Here is a 17632-nt window from a genome sequence, read left to right on the forward strand (position 1 = left end):
AATAAATAAAACCATTATATTATTACGTTCATTGTTATTTTTATTGTTTATATATAAATATATATTCATTACTATATATACATATATACAGTGCCGCTCAACCGAATAGGTTCCACAATTTTCAATAGTAAAGTCGCTAAATCTTACCGAAACAAGCAAGTTTGCAGTCTCCACATGATTCGAAATCGGTGGCGGGAACCCATTGGTACCAATCGGTGCAAGAATGCATCAAAATCAGACGATTCCAAAAGGAAAACTTTAATTTTTTATTTTTAGTGAAGCAAAATATGGTACAAATATGAAAGGAAGAGCAGCCAGGCCTGTGATTAGAACTCCTACCTCCACCTGCAGCAAAATCAGGGAAGAATTCGGTGTTAATGCGAGTTTGGGCAGCCTACAGCCCTACAGCCCTTCGTTGGCAGGTGGTTTTTGTTAAATTTCCAAAAAAATTAGCTTAAATATAAAAAGATTTTTTTTGTTTTCGAAAAAAGTGTCATAAATACGTTTCCTGGGGACCGCAAACTTTCTTATTTCTTTAACAATCAATAAATGATTAAAATAAAAATGTATTTTATCAAAATCGGTAAATTGGTTGAAGAGATATAGCGGTTCGACTTTTGAAAATTGTGGAACCTATTCAGTTTCGAGGCACTGTATATGCATACATATGTATTTCTATAAATTTACTTATTCTTAAACTGTAAAGTGTAGGATGTAAAATTACAATTTTATTGTTACCACAAATTCTAACAAAAACAGAAACAGATTCAAAAACTAATACAACAATTGGAAAATTGAAAATTTGCCCATTAAAACAGAATGAAAGAAACACAAACACTTGTGGAATTGTTTTTCTGTCAAATGCATTCAACAACAATTGCATTATTATTTTTTATTTTGTTTCCCACTACATTTTGATTTGTTTTGTTTAAGCTAAAGGATTGAATCCAAGCCACGTCGGCGCGAGCGCTGCGACAGAACTGGACGGGGCTTGTAGAGATCATCGTTGGTGTATCGCTGCTGCTGGCAGAGCTTCTGGCTGAGTCGCTTGGCGGACACTCCTTCGTCTGTTGGATAAAAAAAAGCACGCAAGTTAATTGAGTGATATTCTCGGAAGCAATTTGGAGACGGAAGGCAAACGGTTCGGCCACCCCAGAGCAGATCGAAAGACATGCGAGAGAGAAGTGCTTACCCACCACATGAAATATTGTTTATTTTGATAGGTCTTGACTTTAGACGGCCTCGGGGAGCAGTGCTACAACTGCTTGTACACATAATAATTTTTGAGCAAAGAAATGTGCATGATCGGCATGTGGAAAGAAAGCAGAGGCAGAGGTAGAGATCACAAAATGTCGATGAGAGAGGATGAGAGGAGGTTTTGCTACTCGAAGGAGCATTAGTCTATGATAAATACGCACCAGACTCCTGCTTCTCGATGGCTTCGTTCTCCTTGGAATTGATGCTGCCGTCGGAGGGCGTGGGTGAGGCCTTCGGTTCGTTGCGACGCAACCTTTTCACGGGACTGCCTGAAGACGAGCTGCTGCTACTCGCGGTTATGTGTTGTGGCGGTGTCGTCTCGCGCATCTTTTCCTGCGTCTCGCCGCCGCCGTCCAACCTACGCTTTGATTTCGTGCGCCTTAAATCACGCACATCCACCAAATGCTTGGGCATCTCATCACTTAAGTTGTTCAACAAAGTATCCCGCTCTTCGATCAGTCGATTGATGAGCTCCAGACGTGCCTTAAACTCCTCGGTGTTCTGCTCAAAGTGTATGGTATCCCCAGCCTCAGTTTCTGTTTCAGTTTCGTTATTTTGCTTGCTAGACTCTGCTGAAATCGGCTGCTTTTCAGCCAAAGAGTCGGGCTGGTTCTCCAAGGTGGCCGTTGCCGCCTCTGATACCTTTTCAGCTATTTGGGATCCCTCCGAGTCTGTGGGCGACTGCTCCATTTGTTTTAAATCAATTGAAATCTCATCGGCCTCTTTACAGACTTCATCGACAGGCGAGTCCTTTGCCAGCTCTATATCCAGCTGTGGTTCCTCTTCTTTGGCAGGCTCTGCTGGCGTTAGCTCGGTTTCCATTGTCACATCTTCTGGTTCTTTTTCGACTTGATCTGCGTCCTTCTTTGGCTGAGAACCACACAATTCAATGAAACTGGTGGTCGATTGCTGCAGAATATCACTGACATTGACGACGCTGCTGCACATGCTCAAAATGCCAGCGCTATCGGTAGCACCGTTGCTACCGCCATTTGTGTTGCCATTCGAGTTGTTGCCGTACTGGACAGGCGCATCAGTTTTCTCGTTAGCCGTACCTGGATCGGGTAGGGGCGTGACGCCAGAGCTAGGTGGCGGCTTGCCCTCATCGTTAGAGTCCGAGCTGCGGCGCTTCTGTAGCTTTGCCTTGATTTCGCTGTGATCATCCTGCACGACTGGGGGCGCTGCACTCGTGGAGTTTGTGGAAGATGTGGATTTGTTCCGATCACGGTCACGACCACGCTCGTGATCTCTCTTCTTTGATGAGGAGCCGCTGCTGCTACCGCTTTGATGGCTGCGATGGCTCTGGCTCTGGCTCTGGCCGTCTTTGCTCTTTTCTTTGTCCCGGTCTGAGCGGGACGAGGACGAGCTTGACTTGTGTTTCTTGTGTGAGGACGAGGTGTCGCGGCGTGACGAGGATGTGGAAGCTGAACGCTTCGACGACGATGATTCGCGATGAGTCCTACTCGACGAGGTTGAAGAAGAGCCCTTGTCCTTCTGGGAGCTGCTGCCGCTGCTGCTCTTGTGCTTGGAGCTTGAGTGGGAGTGCGAGGACGAGTGCTTCGAGCTGGAGCTAGAGGAATGTTTACTCTGCGATTTATGGCGATTGCGATCAGCATCGCGATCCTTCGGCTCTCGGCTTTTGCGTCGCTGTTTATCATCCGAATTGCTCGAATGGTGACGTCTATCCCTCTCCTTGTCCTTATCTTTTGAGTTGCTCTTCGATTGTGATGATGCTGAAGTCTGCGTCTTTGTGGAGTCATCTTTGGTAGTTTCAACATCAGCCGGGGACGGCAGCTTCGCGGCCACATCTTCTTTCACTTCTTCTACTTGATGCGTGGCAGAGGCAAGTGGCATTGGCGATTCCTGTCTCTTGATTTCCGATCCATTCGACTCAGCCTCTGGGATTTTATCTATCTTGGGAGTGGTATCTTGGGCAACCGCTTCTGAGAATGATCCAATGCTGTTCTCAGGTGCCGGTGGTGGTGTAGGTGTGTCAGGCTCAGGTGCAGCGTTCTCTGGAGGAGATGTTGGCGCCTCAGATGCAGATTGGAGTGTTACAGGCTCAAGTGGAGTTGCTTCAGGCTCAGGTGGAGGGGCCTCCAGTTCAGGTGGAGCGGTCTTCGGTTCAGGTGGAGGCGCCCCAGGCTCTGGTGGAGGAGCCTCGGGTGCCGGGGGTGGCGTCTCTGGTGCCGGCGGTGGCGTTTCAGGAGCTGGCGGTGGTGGTGGTGGTGGCGTCTGAGGTGGTTGGGGCATTGAAAAAGCCTCAATTTTGGGTAGAGCTGGATGCTCCCGAGGTTCCAACGCAGGCACAGACAAAGGTTCGATGGAGATGTTACTGGCATCCTCAATATTGGCTTTCAACTCGGACATAATGGCGTCCTCAATGGATAAAGCTTGGGAGGCACCGTTCGTGTTCTCCGACACGGAATTCCTGCGTTCGGTGCCTGCAATTTATGGAAAGTTGATTATACAAATGGAAAAGTACATTATTGTATGCCTACCCTCGAATGTAATGGCATCTTGCTTGATGTCAAAGTGCAAGGGCCGACTGCAGTGGTCCCTGCCACTTGCAGCATCATTGGAATTCTCGTTAAACTTTGGCATCTGCGCCTCCTCTGATATGTTAGCGGCCATGTTTGGGGTTAGTTCGACGCTATTGCTGGTGGGCGTTGGCTGCTGCCCATCCACAACCGACTCTGAGAAAGAGGCAATGGTGAGGCGACTATCACTGGATACCTGCGACAGTTGCGAGGCCTGCGATGCACCATTCACCGAGTCCAAGGTGTTCAAGGAGCCATTGTTCAGATCCTCCTTGTTAGCAGTTGGCTTGTCTTCGCTCAGAGGCTCAAATGATGGCGAAGTGTCGTCATCATAGTTCCTATCATCCACACCCGGGGGCAGGTCATCATCTTTGCTGTCGTCCTTCCCATCGGATTGCACTGTGCCGCGGTCAGAGTCGGGGCTGATTTGTTCCAGATCTGTGGGTAGTAGACTGGCAGAGGTGGTCTCCACATTCAGCAGGCTGCTGCCGTTCATGTGGCCAGCATATGGCGGCAACGGCGGCGCTGGCAGCAGCGTCGGCCTTGGTGGCGGGGCAATGGTAGGTGGAGGCGGCGGTGTGATGCCTAGATACTTGTAAGCAATGCTTTCGATCTTTGGCTCAAATATGGTGGCAACCTTTGGATTAACCACTTGGTCCACGATCTGATCCACTCCCTTTTCCAGGACATCGGAGCTGAAATGTTTACAGCGTTTAATTTGGCTTTGTCAGGCCTTCTGGTCGTCCAAAATACTTACTCAAGCAAATGCTTGCGCAGTCTTTCCCGCAATTGGACCTTGTTTGTGTCTGGCGTCCAGCGTTGTTTGGCCAGAAAGTCGTTCACTGCCGTCTCCACCCGATTGCGTACGTTCTGATATGCGGGCTTGGTGTCCACATCGGCTAGACAACAGTTGAAACGAAATTCGTCGAAAACGCCCTGCGATTTCACCTCCTCAATGAGGTTTTTTACAAAATCGTCCATCGTCTATTTAATTTACATGCGCTGCGAGTTGTTGTCAAAAGGTGGGCGTACGAGCCTGCGAATCTAAAATCTGCTTTTAGTATTTTTATATTATTTCAGATTTACACTTTATAATGATACAAATTTGTCTAGTGATGCTTGTCGATTGAAATAACAATGATTTAAATCGGACTGTCGAAATTGAGAAATATGGATTAGCCAACTAGCACCGAAATAATGAAAATTGTATAATTTTAGCGAAAGATATCAATGTTTTTCTTTTAAGGGGGCTTTAGTAGGCCAAGTTCGGTTTGTCATCATCCGAGACGCTATATTGTTGTTGAGGAGCAAAAACAGCAATCGCCGTAGCAAGAAAACAAGTCAAGTATTCAAAACAAGCCAGTCAAGTAGAAAATAGATTCATTAATTGGATATAATTATGTGGGCAGGGCTGAGAGTTATAGATAGTTAGTAATATTCCACGGAATATCAAAATCGAGGAACTTGAATTCATCAGTTTTTAAATTGAGACGGTATATTTCTGAGGGTCGGTCGGTATATTTGCGACAAATCCGCGGTCACACTGGGCCATGGTTGCATGCGATAGAAATTTTGGCGCACGCGAAGCGCTGTTTTTCTTTCGATTGATGGTTTTGTGCTGGAATTTGGTTGTTAAGTATAGTAAATTAAACGAATAATGAAGATAAGTGCGGGTGCACACTCGGAAACGGATGGTGTGGGTGCCCAATCCAATTTATCGTTCAATGCTGATGGTACAGCTACCGGGGACGCGGCTGCAGGCAACGCCGAGTCCGTAGCATCCCAGATAACGGAGCATCCAGAAAAGGCAAAGGAGAAGCGTAGAAAACGCAGCAAAATTGTGGCTCATGATGGCGACTCTGTGACAGAGTTGACCGAAAACGACTTGAATGGCTATTTGAGTCCGAAAAACGCGCCATTCGCCATAAAAAAACAGCAGCGTCTCTCAGGGTTGAACAGTAAGTACCCACTATGACACACTTTTACTTTTAATCGTTTTGCTCGTATGCTAATATGCTTTCTTGTGTGTGTTTGTGTGTGTATGCCTTACGTTAACAGGAAAGCGCGATTTAATTAATTTGCAGTCGGCATTGAGCCCCAAATACATTGGCTTTGCGAATGCCAACTCCCCGACGCCATTGTCCGACTCGGACGACACTGTGCGCACAACGCGTCGTCGCTTCACTCAAGCAGCAGCCCTCAACAGCAGCAACAACAACAACCACTGCGAGCTGCAGCCCAGGGACAATGACGCGGCAACAGAATCACCAAAGACCTTGGAAGGGACACCGCTGCTAGATCGCGGCGATAGCAAAAACTACATAAGCCCCATCGATAAGCTTCTAATGAAAAATGGCGCCAGCTCGCCAAACAGCACAGGCTTCGAAACAGATCCTGAAGACGTGGCACCACTAGCCGCCCGCCTGAGTCTGAGACGTAAACTGAAGCGGGCTGCAAAAACGAGTCCGCAGGAAGATCGGACAGAGGAAGCAGCGACTACAGAGATGATGGAACAGATAGAGACGACTACAGAGATGGAAAAGAAGACAGAAGAAGAAGCGACTACAGAGATGGAAAAGCGGACAGAGGAAGCAGCGACTACAGAGATGGTTAAAAAAGAAGAACCAACTCTAGGCGCGGAAAATCAGACAGAGGAAGCAAATGAAAAAATTGAAAAACAAAATGAAGAATCTACTTCTGAGATGGTAGAGCCCCCAGAGAAAGTTCCTTCTGTGAAGGAAGAACCAATGGAAATAACCGATTTACAACCAAAAGAAGTCTCCGATGCTAAAATCGAAGACGCCGTCCCCCTCAGCACGGATGGAAACTCCGAGTCGGAGTCTCGGGCTTCTTCCTGCGATGTGGTCAGTAGCAGCAGTATTTCGTTGAGCAACGAAAACGCACAAGACTTGCCTGGCGAGCCTACCGATACGAGTAGCAAAACCATTGAGTCCACTGACGAACCGAACGACCCTGACCCTGACCCTGACCCAGACTCTGAATCGGGGTTTGCCTTGCCAGCGGCAACATCAACAGACATGAAATCCCCTGGGGAGCTGAGCCCGACAGCCTTCCGGCAGCCCGAGGACAACGGATACGTGAAGTCGCCATCTTCGGTGAGCCTGGACAGCGCCAAGGGTTTGTCCATAGTCACGGATCCGGGCTGGGGCACCTATCAGGTGGGTGATCTGTATTGGGGAAAGGTATTTTCGTACTGCTTCTGGCCGTGTATGGTGTGCCCGGATCCGTATGGTCAGATTGTGGGCAACCTTCCGGCCCATCCGCAGCGCACATCGACGGACAACGCCCCCTTGCCCATCCAGGTGCATGTGCGCTTCTTTGCCGACAGCGGGCGGCGCAACTGGATTAAGCCCGAGAATCTCCTTATCTTTGCCGGCCTCAAGGTATACGAGGAGCAGCGCGAGGAGGTGCGCATCAAGTATGGCAACAGGAGCGGCAAGTACCGCACCATGGTGCCCAAGCGGACGAAACTAGATGTCTGGCGGCAGGCCATCGACGAGGCCCAGCTGGTGGCGGAAGTGCCCTACCCCGAGCGACTCGAGAAATTCTATCAGATTTATGAGAGCGTTGTGTGAGTAGACACGCCAAAGAGAGACCCAGAGACCACAGCTAATCAATGTCCCTTTTCGAATCATTTCAGAACCATTAACAAACAGAAACGGAAGCGCACCAACTCCATGACGACGCAGGACACGTCGGATGTGGGTAGCAGCCTGTACGACTCCACAGACAACTTGCATGCCAAGGCCCATCTGCAGCTGATGAACGTGAAACGCGAGCGCTCAGTGACGCCCGTAAGTCCCGCCTTCTCGCCCGTCAAGAAGAGTCAGATGCGTACCAAGCGACGAAAGCTGAGCAAAGGAGCTGAGGCGGAGACTGGCGGCGGCACCGTGCCATCGGAAAGTGTGGCAGGCGCGGAGAAGAATACCACTCCCTCCAATTCGGGGGGCATCTATGAGAATCCAGAGTTTCGTCAGCTATTCGATGCGATCCAGGAATATGTGATGGTCTATCGTCACGACGAGAAAGTAGAAAAGGTGCTTCGGGCCGTTGTGGGCAATATCTGGTCATTGAAGCAGCTCCAGTTGCGCGAACTAGAGCGAGAGTTGGCCTACGGCGAAATGGATCAGGAACAGCTTGGATCGGCAGTCGTTGAACGGGAACGCGGCACCGGCACCACCCAGCGGCTGTCCAATCGCCTGAAAACGCTGGTGGAGCGAAGAAGCCGTACACCAGTGGTTACGCCCAGTGGTACGCCGACACCCACCGCCAGCAGCACCATCGGTGGGGCGGAGATGCGTCTTTCGGAAATTTCCAAGCCGAAAAAGCCAGTGAATCGGCCCATCGAGGAGGTGGTCGAAGATATATTCCAGCTGGACAGCAAGTACCTATTCCGCGGCCTCCCCCGCGGCACCGTCTGTAAATATTGCTTCAAACCCGGCTCGAATCTGCTGCAGTGCTCGCGGACCTGCCACAGTTGGATGCATGCCGATTGCCTGGAGAGCAAGAGGAATGGCCTGGCCGCATCCAAAAAGGAAGGAATGAAGCTTAAAGCTTTGGAAGATGTGTCTACAGCCTCCTCCACCACGCCGCCCGTTCCCGCAGCGGAGCACATAACAGGCGATGCGCCGGACGCTTTAGCCACTATCGCTACTGCTGCACCGACTGCTCCCACCTTAGAAGTGATCTGCCATGAGTGCAATGTGAACGGAGAAGCAAGCTGTTGCATTTGCCTTCAGGTGTTGCCGCCCGCACACCCCTCGCCGTCCCCCGGCTCGCCGCTGAAAGAAGGCTCAAGCGAGGCAAAGGAAGCCACGCCAGTGGACGGCACGATGATAATGTGTGGCCAAAACCTGTGCGGCCGCCAATACCACGCCGGATGCTGCAAATACTGGCCACAGGCGATCGCCAGCAGCTCACTGACCCGCTGCCCCCTGCACGTTTGCCACACGTGCGTCTCGGACAATCCCCGTAAATTCCTACCGGTGGGCAGCAGCAAGCTTACGCGCTGCGTCAAATGCCCAGCCTCGTACCATCAGGACTCGCGCTGCATACCCGCCGGCAGCCGGATGCTGACCACCACGAACCTCATCTGCCCGCGACACAATGTGGCCAAGACCGATGCCCACTTGAATGTCCTGTGGTGCTTCATCTGCGTCAAGGGCGGGGAGCTGCTGTGCTGCGAGACCTGTCCCATTGCCGTGCACGCGGGCTGTCGCAAGGTACCGATCAAAAAGCACGAGAACTACATCTGCGAGGAGTGCGAGAGTGGACGACTGCCGCTCTATGGGGAGATCGTTTGGGCCAAATTCAACAACTTTCGCTGGTGGCCGGCCATTATCCTGCCGCCCACGGAGATACCGAACAACATTCTCAAAAAGGCCCACGGCGAGAGCGAGTTTGTGGTGCGATTCTTCGGCACCCACGATCACGGATGGATACCACGACGACGTGTCTACCTGTATATCGAGGGCGACACTGGGGAGAAGCTGAAGCCCAGGTCGCAGCTGCACCGAAAATTCTATAACGGCATTGAGGAGGCCACGCGATTTATGAAAATCACCAAGGCCAGGCGCCACGAGCAGATGGTGGCTCGCGGTATTAAGGTGAATCCGCCACCATATGTGAAAATCAGGATCAACAAGGCAGTGCCGCCAGTGAAGTTCATCACGAATTCGGAGGAACACAGCACATGTGATTGCCGGCCCGAGGATGAGCATCCGTGCGGCGCCAACTCCAACTGCCTCAATCGGATGCTGTTCAACGAATGCCATCCGGAGTACTGTCGGTGCGGCGACCGATGCGAAAATCGCATGTTTGAGACCCGCAAATCGCCCCGCATGGATGTGGTCTATATGAATGCCCGTGGATTCGGGCTTGTCTGTCGTGAGCCCATCGCCGAGGGCGATTTCATCATCGAGTATGTGGGGGAGGTGATCAATCAAGAGGAGTTCCAACGGCGCATGCTCCGGAAGCAAAAGGATCGCGACGAGAACTTCTACTTCCTTGGCGTTGAGAAGGAGTTCATTATCGATGCCGGCCCAAAGGGAAACCTGGCCCGCTTCATGAATCACTCATGCGAGCCCAATTGCACCTCACAAAAATGGACTGTCAACTGCACCAATCGTGTGGGACTCTTCGCCATTCAGGACATTCCAGCGGTAGGCATTGCCAGAAGAACGCACTTAAGTACATAATTCAAGCTAATATAATCATTTCATGTGCCAATGCAGGAGACGGAGCTGACGTTCAATTATCTGTGGGATGATCTGCTGAATGACAAAAAGAAAGCCTGCTACTGTGGCTCGGAACGCTGTTCCGGGGAGATAGGCGGCAAGCTTAAAGATAAGGTAAAGTATTGCCCGTCTTTTGTTTCAGGCCAATCCTAGATTCCTAATCGATCTCTATCTGTGTATGCAGCCCAGCAATGTAAAGCTGAAGCAACAGCAACGCAGCAGAGGAGCTGCCATTCGAATCCATGTACCTCCGGCCAAGAAGGGAAAGAAGTCTGTTCCCAAGATCAAGCACGTGAGCGCCGACGATGAGCTCGAAGAGGCTAAAAAGAATCAGTAAAACGGAAGGAAGCGAGGATATTTTTTTGTAATTTTTTTGTTTGTTTTGATGGCGCCGCTCTTTTATGGCTGGATGGATACCAACCGATGGGGACGATATATACTATTTTTTATTACGCGCATATTTATTAATTTTATGTTACGTTTATCAGATACCCGACAAATGAGTGAGGTCACGCAAGAATTGGTTTTCATTTCAAAATAAAACACGATACCATACGTAATGTTTTTAAGTCTTCTATTTGTCTAGGATATAAAATTATAAAGTTTATTCAATCAGTTCAGTATAGGAGTCGATTCTAGATAGTTTGTATTGTATTTACTTTTCATTTTGTTTGCTTTGCTATGCTTTGTTTTATGCCCTATGCTTTATGTATGTTAAATGATGTAAATGAATTTGTTCATATATTTCGTTGGTTGTTAAAGCTAGCACTTTGGCATACATACATACTTACGTACGTATACGGGTAACTCTCGTATGACTATAAAACTAGACATATTTTAGTCGGTAAGATCTAGGAGTATGCACTGTAATCTTAAGTGAGGATATACATACACTATACACACACCACACGTCGAGCGAGTCGAGTCGAGTGCCAAAAATAAATCAACACCATATTGTTTGGTTAGGGGTTGATCTGCAAGTAACCAGCATTTAATTTTGGCACAATGGCGTCTATCTTTTTGACAATCGTGTTGAGACTATCCCGCGACATCTCGTAGAGCGTGTTGAGAGAGATGAGGCGCATACCCTGCTGGTTGCACACCTCAATCACAGACCATTTCTCTAAAAGCTTCAGACAGTTGCGCACGGAATCGGTAGATATGCTTTCAGCTGTTCAAAATGGAAATGTAGTCAGATTTTACATAGATTGCAGGATGTCGTTCGAAATACCCACCATAGATGCAGCTTCCGCGCTTCACTTTGGCGGACAAATCGTTGATCACAAAGTTTATAAACTCTGACTCAAGCATTGAGTTTCGGTGAAGTATCTGCAGGGCTTGGGCCACCGTCAAGTATGTACAGGCGAATGGTGATAGCACCTCGCAGATGTTGCGCTGCTGCTGAAGTGTTTCGCTACAGAAAAGCAGCTTGGCACCCTCATCATCGTTCTCGTTGTTCTCCACACACAGATAGTCGTCATCATCGTCGACGTCTATATGTTGTGCCAAGTTCCTGGCTCTAGACCTGTCTAGAAAATTGATCTCCTTATCCTAAAGAAGAACGTACAAATATGTAAATAAGTGCTGGACTTTAGTGGACATTTAGCTGTACCTCTTCTGTCAATCGAATGTAATCACGGAACAACAGATCATTCAGATGATTATCGAGCAAGTTCTCCAATACTTGTGTGGGCTTGTTCAGTATGAACTCGTAGCGATATATCTGGCAGTTCTCCAGTGCCGCTTCAATCAGCTTCTTGCGCGATACGGCTGCCGCAGTGTCGGATGACCCCGGGGTCTCGGGTAGCAGCGAATGGAACGTAGTCATCAGAATCGAATTGAGGGCAAAGTGCGGGGCCAGCGCATTCGAGTAGTAGGCCAGCTCGATGACGCTCTCCACTGAGTCGACGGCACGAATGAACATGCGGCCGTTCTCGTTACGTGTGCGGGAAACCAGACCTACAAAATGACAGCTGTATAAGGGGGAATTTCCGGGCTAGAGCTAATAGATACCTGAGCCTAGCAGCTCACAGGCGTACTCCAAGACATGCGAGGATTCGCCTGCGAACCCAATGTCCTTGCAGCCAGACAACGAATTGCGCAAATCGTCCAACGCTGCGGCCAGCAACTGTTCTTCGGCACCTTGGCGGTAGCGGGTGAGCAGCAGAAAGGCCAGTGCATTGGTGGACATCACAGATGTGGCAGCTGCACAGTCGAAGACTACCTGCCGCGAGATGCTTTCGATGAGATTGCGATGCTCTTCACACACCACATCGGTGCCATAAAGCGATGACGTCGATTGGTTATGCTGCAGAGTTCTACAAGATTCAAGCGGTAAAATAAACTCGAAATTAGATCATAATGAGTGCGTACTTGACTACAGGCTTGTAGATCTTGGCACTGCCATCTTCGTTGGCGATTTGGTTGAACGAATTGACCAGCTCGCGTATCGAGTATGGTTCATTGAAGTCAATGCGCATGCGGCCGTACTTGGAGTTGAGCGCCTTCCAGATGCCTGAAATGGCCTTTGTGAAGGACTCTGGGATTTTCTTCTCTCCCTTCTGCTCGCGCACAAAGTTTCCATCGACGAGGCGTTCATAGTTGACTGAAACGGGGACTAGGAGAGCATCTGGAATGCTGCCGTCCATGAAGGCATTCACAATCACAGAGAGGATGCCGCCCTTCGGCATGCACGGCTTGCCCGTGCGCGTTCGTCCGCCCTCGATAAAAAACTCAACATTGTGGCCCTGCTTCAGGGCGTGGGTCAGGTATAGGTGGAGTGCCGCGCGGTAGAGCACATCCTTCTTCCCCTCCACCGGATCGATTTTGCGCTTAATGAAAAAGGCCCCAAGACCACGGAGCAGTCCACCAAAGACGGGAATCTGCAGGTTGTTGCCAGCGGCCACCAGGGGACTGCGAATGTCGTTGTTGGTCAGAATAAAGGTGACCATGATGTAGTCCAAGTGACTGCGATGCAGTGGCACAAATATCAACGGTGTACCGGGCGACCGTTCCGATGCGGTTTTGAGCATTTCAATCTGTTTAGTGTTCGTCACGACGCCAGACAGGAAGCATGGCAACAGCTTGTACAGGATCCAAGAGGTAAAGGCGAGCAGGCCATTGTTTAAAGTGGAGCCCATTTCCTTCAGTATACTGATGGCACGTTGCTCCTGTTTGCGCAAAATAGCTTGGTACGATATGCCCTTGCTCTCGTCCTCCTCCTCGTGATCACCGCTAACGCTGCGCGTGAGCAGTCGATGTCCGTTTTGGGCATAGCGCTGCTCCCGCAGATCCTGTTCGGCAGCCTGCTTAATCGCAAGTTTCAGTGCGGGATCATTGTGAACGATTTCGGTAACCTGCAGCGTGCGTGTTTAGGTTATTAATGGTACAAACTGGGAGCGCAGAGATCTCGCGACGCTTACCTGTCGGTATTCAAACTTCTCGCTGCGAAATACCTGCGCGACATAGGGGAAGATCACACCCCAATCAAAATAGCCCTTGAACGGTTTGTATCCAGCGTGCGGCGTCAGCTCCAGCATGTTCTGGGTACCAATGCCATGTGCAACAGAGCTTTGCACTTTTGGCTCCTACAACGAGAACGAGATCAGGGAACACTGCGGTGATGCAATTGCTGTGCATATATCTGATGTTCGTGAATGAAATTTTACCTCGAACCAGCCACGAGCCTTAAATCCATCCAATGCCATTATAAATATGAGATTCTTTCTTACGCGCTGCCAGTAATAGAGATTCGAAGTACAAAATATATCATTTCTGGCCCGGCTTTTTTCGTAAGCAGACAATCGACAGGTTATCGATTACGATTGGCAGGTGACACCGGACTAGGTGGCAACGCAGGATAAAATATACAACTTCTCATTATTTGTAATTCATTGAATGGACAGGCTTATCAGCGATGACTGAGCATTTGCGTCACAGTTTCGAGCTGAGGCAGGGTTCAAATGATGGCTTTGATGATAAGAGTCACGTCACACTTACATTCGTTGAGCGCAGCGTGACCAACAGATCGCTGCGTATGGTATTGATCTTCCCCAAAGACGTGCGGTAGCTCAGATTCAAATTAGGAAACAAGTTGGCGATAATTATGGGTGCCCTGCGAAGAACAAAACAATCAGTTATTATCAATTCTTAAGCATGTGTATTGCAGTCGCATTGGTCTCCACTTAACCACCGATTGCTTCAAATCAGTAGCTCGCAATTAAAAATACAACACCTCTTTCGATTGCAGAGGGGTCTACAGTCCAACTTTGTTTGAGTTCAATACCCTATACTTCTGCACATGTGTATGTACATTGTACATACATATGTATGTGGATTAAAGTTAGTATACATTTTAAAGTAATTGCTTGTGGTAGCGCTGCTGATAAGTGTATAGTTGCCATATAAAATATGGCACAGAATTGAACTTTGAGCCGCCATTGTTGGATCGAATCATCGAAATAAAAAATCAGCTGATGCTACTTGTTTGCTGCTACTAAATGGAATAATAATAAAAATGCCCATAAGTTTTCTCATAAACCAGATAAATATCGCTAAGCTTTGAATTTTACCGCCCAAACAGTGCTGCCAGATCTCTGCAGATGACTTTCCCTGTCCCAAGATCCGTTAGATTCTCGACTCCCCACTCCACTCTTAACCAGAAGTCACGCCACCGAAAGCTTGTTAAAATCAAAAATTCCCAACTACCCTGGCGATGTTTCGTGTGCACTGCAACAAGTGCTCCAGGAGACGCGACGTTGAGCCGACCATACCGTTCCAACTGACGCGATGCCATCACATTATCTGTGGCCCCTGTCTAACAGTTTGCGCTGCCGAAAAGAAGTGCCCAATGTGCGAGCACCCACTGCAGACGATCGCCATTAGTCGGGACATGCCCATCGGTGTGGCCAACTATTTCCAGGACCCCACTAAATTTCTCCAGCTCTACCGGAAGATAAGCAAGTTCCAAAGCGAGCAAAGATCATCCGACAACCTTCACTTCTGGCGCAGAGAGCAGAAACATGAAGAATTGCAGCTGAAGCTCAACGGCTACACCAAAATGGAGGCTCAGCTGAATCAGCAAACGAAGGTGGAGAAGAAACGCATCGCCGAACTACGCGAGTACATTGCCTTTCACGAACGTCCGGCGGTGGACAGCTTGGAAGCCAGCTTAAGTTCAAACGAATATATAGCAGCCAGGGGCCGCAGCAACAGTCGCCACGGCCTCCGTCCCCGAACTCCCTCCGAGAACCCCACAACAGACAACACGCTATCGGATGATTTGGTGGAGAGCTTCTGTATGCACTCGGAAGTAGACTTTGGAACAAAGAAATCGAAGCATTCAATATCCACATCGACGCATCGCTCGTCCGTGAGAAACTCAGGCGGCCAGCGTCAGGACTTTCAAATTTAAGTTAATTAAACTATAGTGTACTCATCGGTCGTTAGGTCCAACTAGTAAAAATATTCATCTCATGTTGTGGAAAATTTGTATGGGATAAGCCAAGTGTTTTAGTGCTTTTTATAAGTATATATAATATATTGTGCGGGATCGCTGCGCGCGTACTCGACCTGCCGTGACATTCGATTAAAGGTAATATTTATGGTTCTAAGCCAATTTTAGAAGCAGTTTGAGGTACTTCAGAAGGCATACGAGGTACTCTTTGTGACCCTCTAACGAGATGGGTTGATGGGGGGGAATGCGAGATAGCTTTACTGCCCGATTAAACATTCAGCAAGGTAAACAATAATACGATTCCGAAATCCTAATCAAATAATTGAGTGCTAATTTTACAGTCCGCAATCTACACACATTGGGAAAATACACTTTTTAATTACGATAATTGTTGCCAAGAGTATTCGGACGAACGGGTTGGTTCTTATCACAATTGCAGCAACAAAGACAGGAGGCAGGGCCCCTGGGCGAGCAGGAAGGCAAAGAGCAATGAAAAGTAAACTCAAAGCGAGATGACCCCCAGATGCAGTCACCATCGCCAATCGGCGAAATGTTAGCACGTGGATGATGTGAGGAAATTTACATTTGTGGCTCGCGCGGTGTTAAATATGCAGACGAAGGGCTCGCTCGCTCGCGATGTGAGTCAGTCGATGCGGCAACCACCTGCGCGGCGGAAATTACAATATCAACAACATGCCTATTTAGCATGCATTGGATATCCCTTTCCGCGCTCGCTTTGGTGTCTATAAATAACGGCGCTTCTTCTTCCCAGCCCCCACCTGCGTCACGGAGCACATTACTTGAACTTGGCAGAAGAGGAACACACGTAGTACATACAGTAGGTACACCGTACGGGGTAGGATTTATTTGGCTTCCATCCACAGCCACTGTGGCCACCAACACACAACACTCACCTCGTTTTCGCAAACACATAGTAGACGATGAGTGCAACTGATGCAATCTCTATGCCGCCGAGCAAAGAAATCTCAGCGACACGCTGGGCAAAGTTCAAGACAGTCGATAGCATGATTATGCTTATGCTTCCCCTGCCTTGCCTTGTCTTGTCTTGGTGTGGCTTCAACGGAATTTGTATTCAATCAGCCGCCGGCCAAGTGATCGGAAGTGCGTGGTGTCTCAGTGTCTCGGTGTCCAGAAGATGTGCGCCAGTGTCCCTTTCAGCAGAGCGGCTAGCTAGTACTTTATTATCGCCCAATGGCGGTGCAAAATATATGTAGATGATGCCCGGACCGTTCCGATTGCTGCTGCTGTACAAACAATAACAAAACGGCGCGCATTGAGCGTTGTTCCAGCGACGTTCCGCTCTCTTCGTGCTCTCTCCGGCTCTCGCCTGATGCTTGCTGATAGCTCCTCTCCGCTGCTCTCCTCTCCTCTCCACTCCACTCTGTGCCTATGGTGGTGGGGGTTGTATTATTGCGTTCTACTCGAAATATAACCAGACATCGCCCCTCGTGTCGCGACCCGCCATTCGTCGCCGTCTGTGTTGTGCATAAAAAATATCGTATGATTCTGCGAATCTGCTCTGCTCTATTCCGATTTTGGTTTAATTTCTCTCGCACGAGATGTGACGGTGACGGACAAAACCACCTTTTGGCTATCAGCATCCACCATCCACCGCAGTTTAGCGCAGCAAATTTTTATTGAAACAGCTGAACTTGTGCAGTCTTTTAAACCGGTTTTCCACTCTGCCACTAGTGTATGTACTTTTTTCGCTGTTTCGTAGTTAATTGAATCAAATTCGCGTCCTTTCTTCTGCCTTTGTGCTGAGGGCTGATGGCTGAGGACGGTGCTTTATGCGCGACAGACGAGCGTCGGACCGTGCGGTTCGAGAGTACACAGTGGAATAACAGCGGCCGTCCACCGTTGACGCTTAATTAAATGCCAATTAACGTGTGACAGTAAGTCTGTATGCGCCCGCTCTGTATGCACATGCCACATACATATATTACGAGCAGAGTACTTATACACGACCGACCAAGATCGGCGGTGAACGAAGATAACCAGAGCCGATTCCGTGGCATCCCGAGGGCGGCTGCTGCTGCCGTTATCACACACAGAGGCGTCAGAGAGCCAGCGATAGTGAGCTGATAACAGGGTCTCTCTCA

General features: G+C 49.0%; 4 protein-coding genes across 6 annotated transcripts; 2 read left to right on the forward strand and 2 right to left on the reverse strand.

The window, feature by feature from the left end:
- Positions 1 to 846: 846 nt before the first annotated feature.
- On the reverse strand, positions 847 to 4979 carry BOD1 (Biorientation Defective 1). Of its 2 annotated transcripts, none has more exons than XM_002137195.3 (4): positions 4555 to 4979; positions 3759 to 4492; positions 1419 to 3701; positions 847 to 1067 (listed from the first exon to the last, which is right to left on the reverse strand). In XM_002137195.3, the coding sequence occupies exons 1-4, from the start codon at positions 4776 to 4778 to the stop codon at positions 934 to 936; spliced, it is 3375 nt and encodes a 1124-aa protein (XP_002137231.2). In that variant the 5' UTR covers positions 4779 to 4979; the 3' UTR covers positions 847 to 933. The 2 variants fall into 2 exon arrangements, with proteins under 2 accessions (XP_002137231.2, XP_003736393.3); XM_003736345.3 differs by lacking the exon at positions 847 to 1067 and adding an exon at positions 1220 to 1261.
- A 235-nt stretch (positions 4980 to 5214) lies between these two features.
- Positions 5215 to 10614, forward strand: NSD (Nuclear receptor binding SET domain protein). Its single transcript, XM_001358217.5, has 5 exons — positions 5215 to 5755; positions 5856 to 7389; positions 7459 to 9979; positions 10052 to 10168; positions 10239 to 10614. The coding sequence occupies exons 1-5, from the start codon at positions 5455 to 5457 to the stop codon at positions 10389 to 10391; spliced, it is 4626 nt and encodes a 1541-aa protein (XP_001358254.3). The 5' UTR covers positions 5215 to 5454; the 3' UTR covers positions 10392 to 10614.
- mino (glycerol-3-phosphate acyltransferase mino) lies at positions 10615 to 17407 on the reverse strand. Of its 2 annotated transcripts, XM_001358218.5 has the most exons (8): positions 16424 to 17407; positions 14054 to 14168; positions 13477 to 13641; positions 12428 to 13410; positions 12068 to 12372; positions 11667 to 12013; positions 11290 to 11605; positions 10615 to 11225 (listed from the first exon to the last, which is right to left on the reverse strand). In XM_001358218.5, exons 1-8 carry the CDS (start codon positions 16534 to 16536, stop codon positions 11017 to 11019), a joined length of 2553 nt encoding a protein of 850 aa, XP_001358255.4. In that variant the 5' UTR covers positions 16537 to 17407; the 3' UTR covers positions 10615 to 11016. The 2 variants fall into 2 exon arrangements, with proteins under 2 accessions (XP_001358255.4, XP_003736394.2); XM_003736346.3 differs by lacking the exons at positions 14054 to 14168; positions 16424 to 17407 and adding an exon at positions 13723 to 13932.
- Positions 14654 to 15624, forward strand: nenya. The gene has a single exon (XM_001358219.4). The coding sequence runs from the start codon at positions 14769 to 14771 to the stop codon at positions 15465 to 15467; it is 699 nt and encodes a 232-aa protein (XP_001358256.3). The 5' UTR covers positions 14654 to 14768; the 3' UTR covers positions 15468 to 15624.
- Positions 17408 to 17632: the final 225 nt, after the last annotated feature.

Source organism: Drosophila pseudoobscura, chromosome 2 (assembly GCF_009870125.1).
Source record: "Drosophila pseudoobscura strain MV-25-SWS-2005 chromosome 2, UCI_Dpse_MV25, whole genome shotgun sequence".
Lineage (NCBI taxonomy): Eukaryota > Metazoa > Arthropoda > Insecta > Diptera > Drosophilidae > Drosophila > Drosophila pseudoobscura.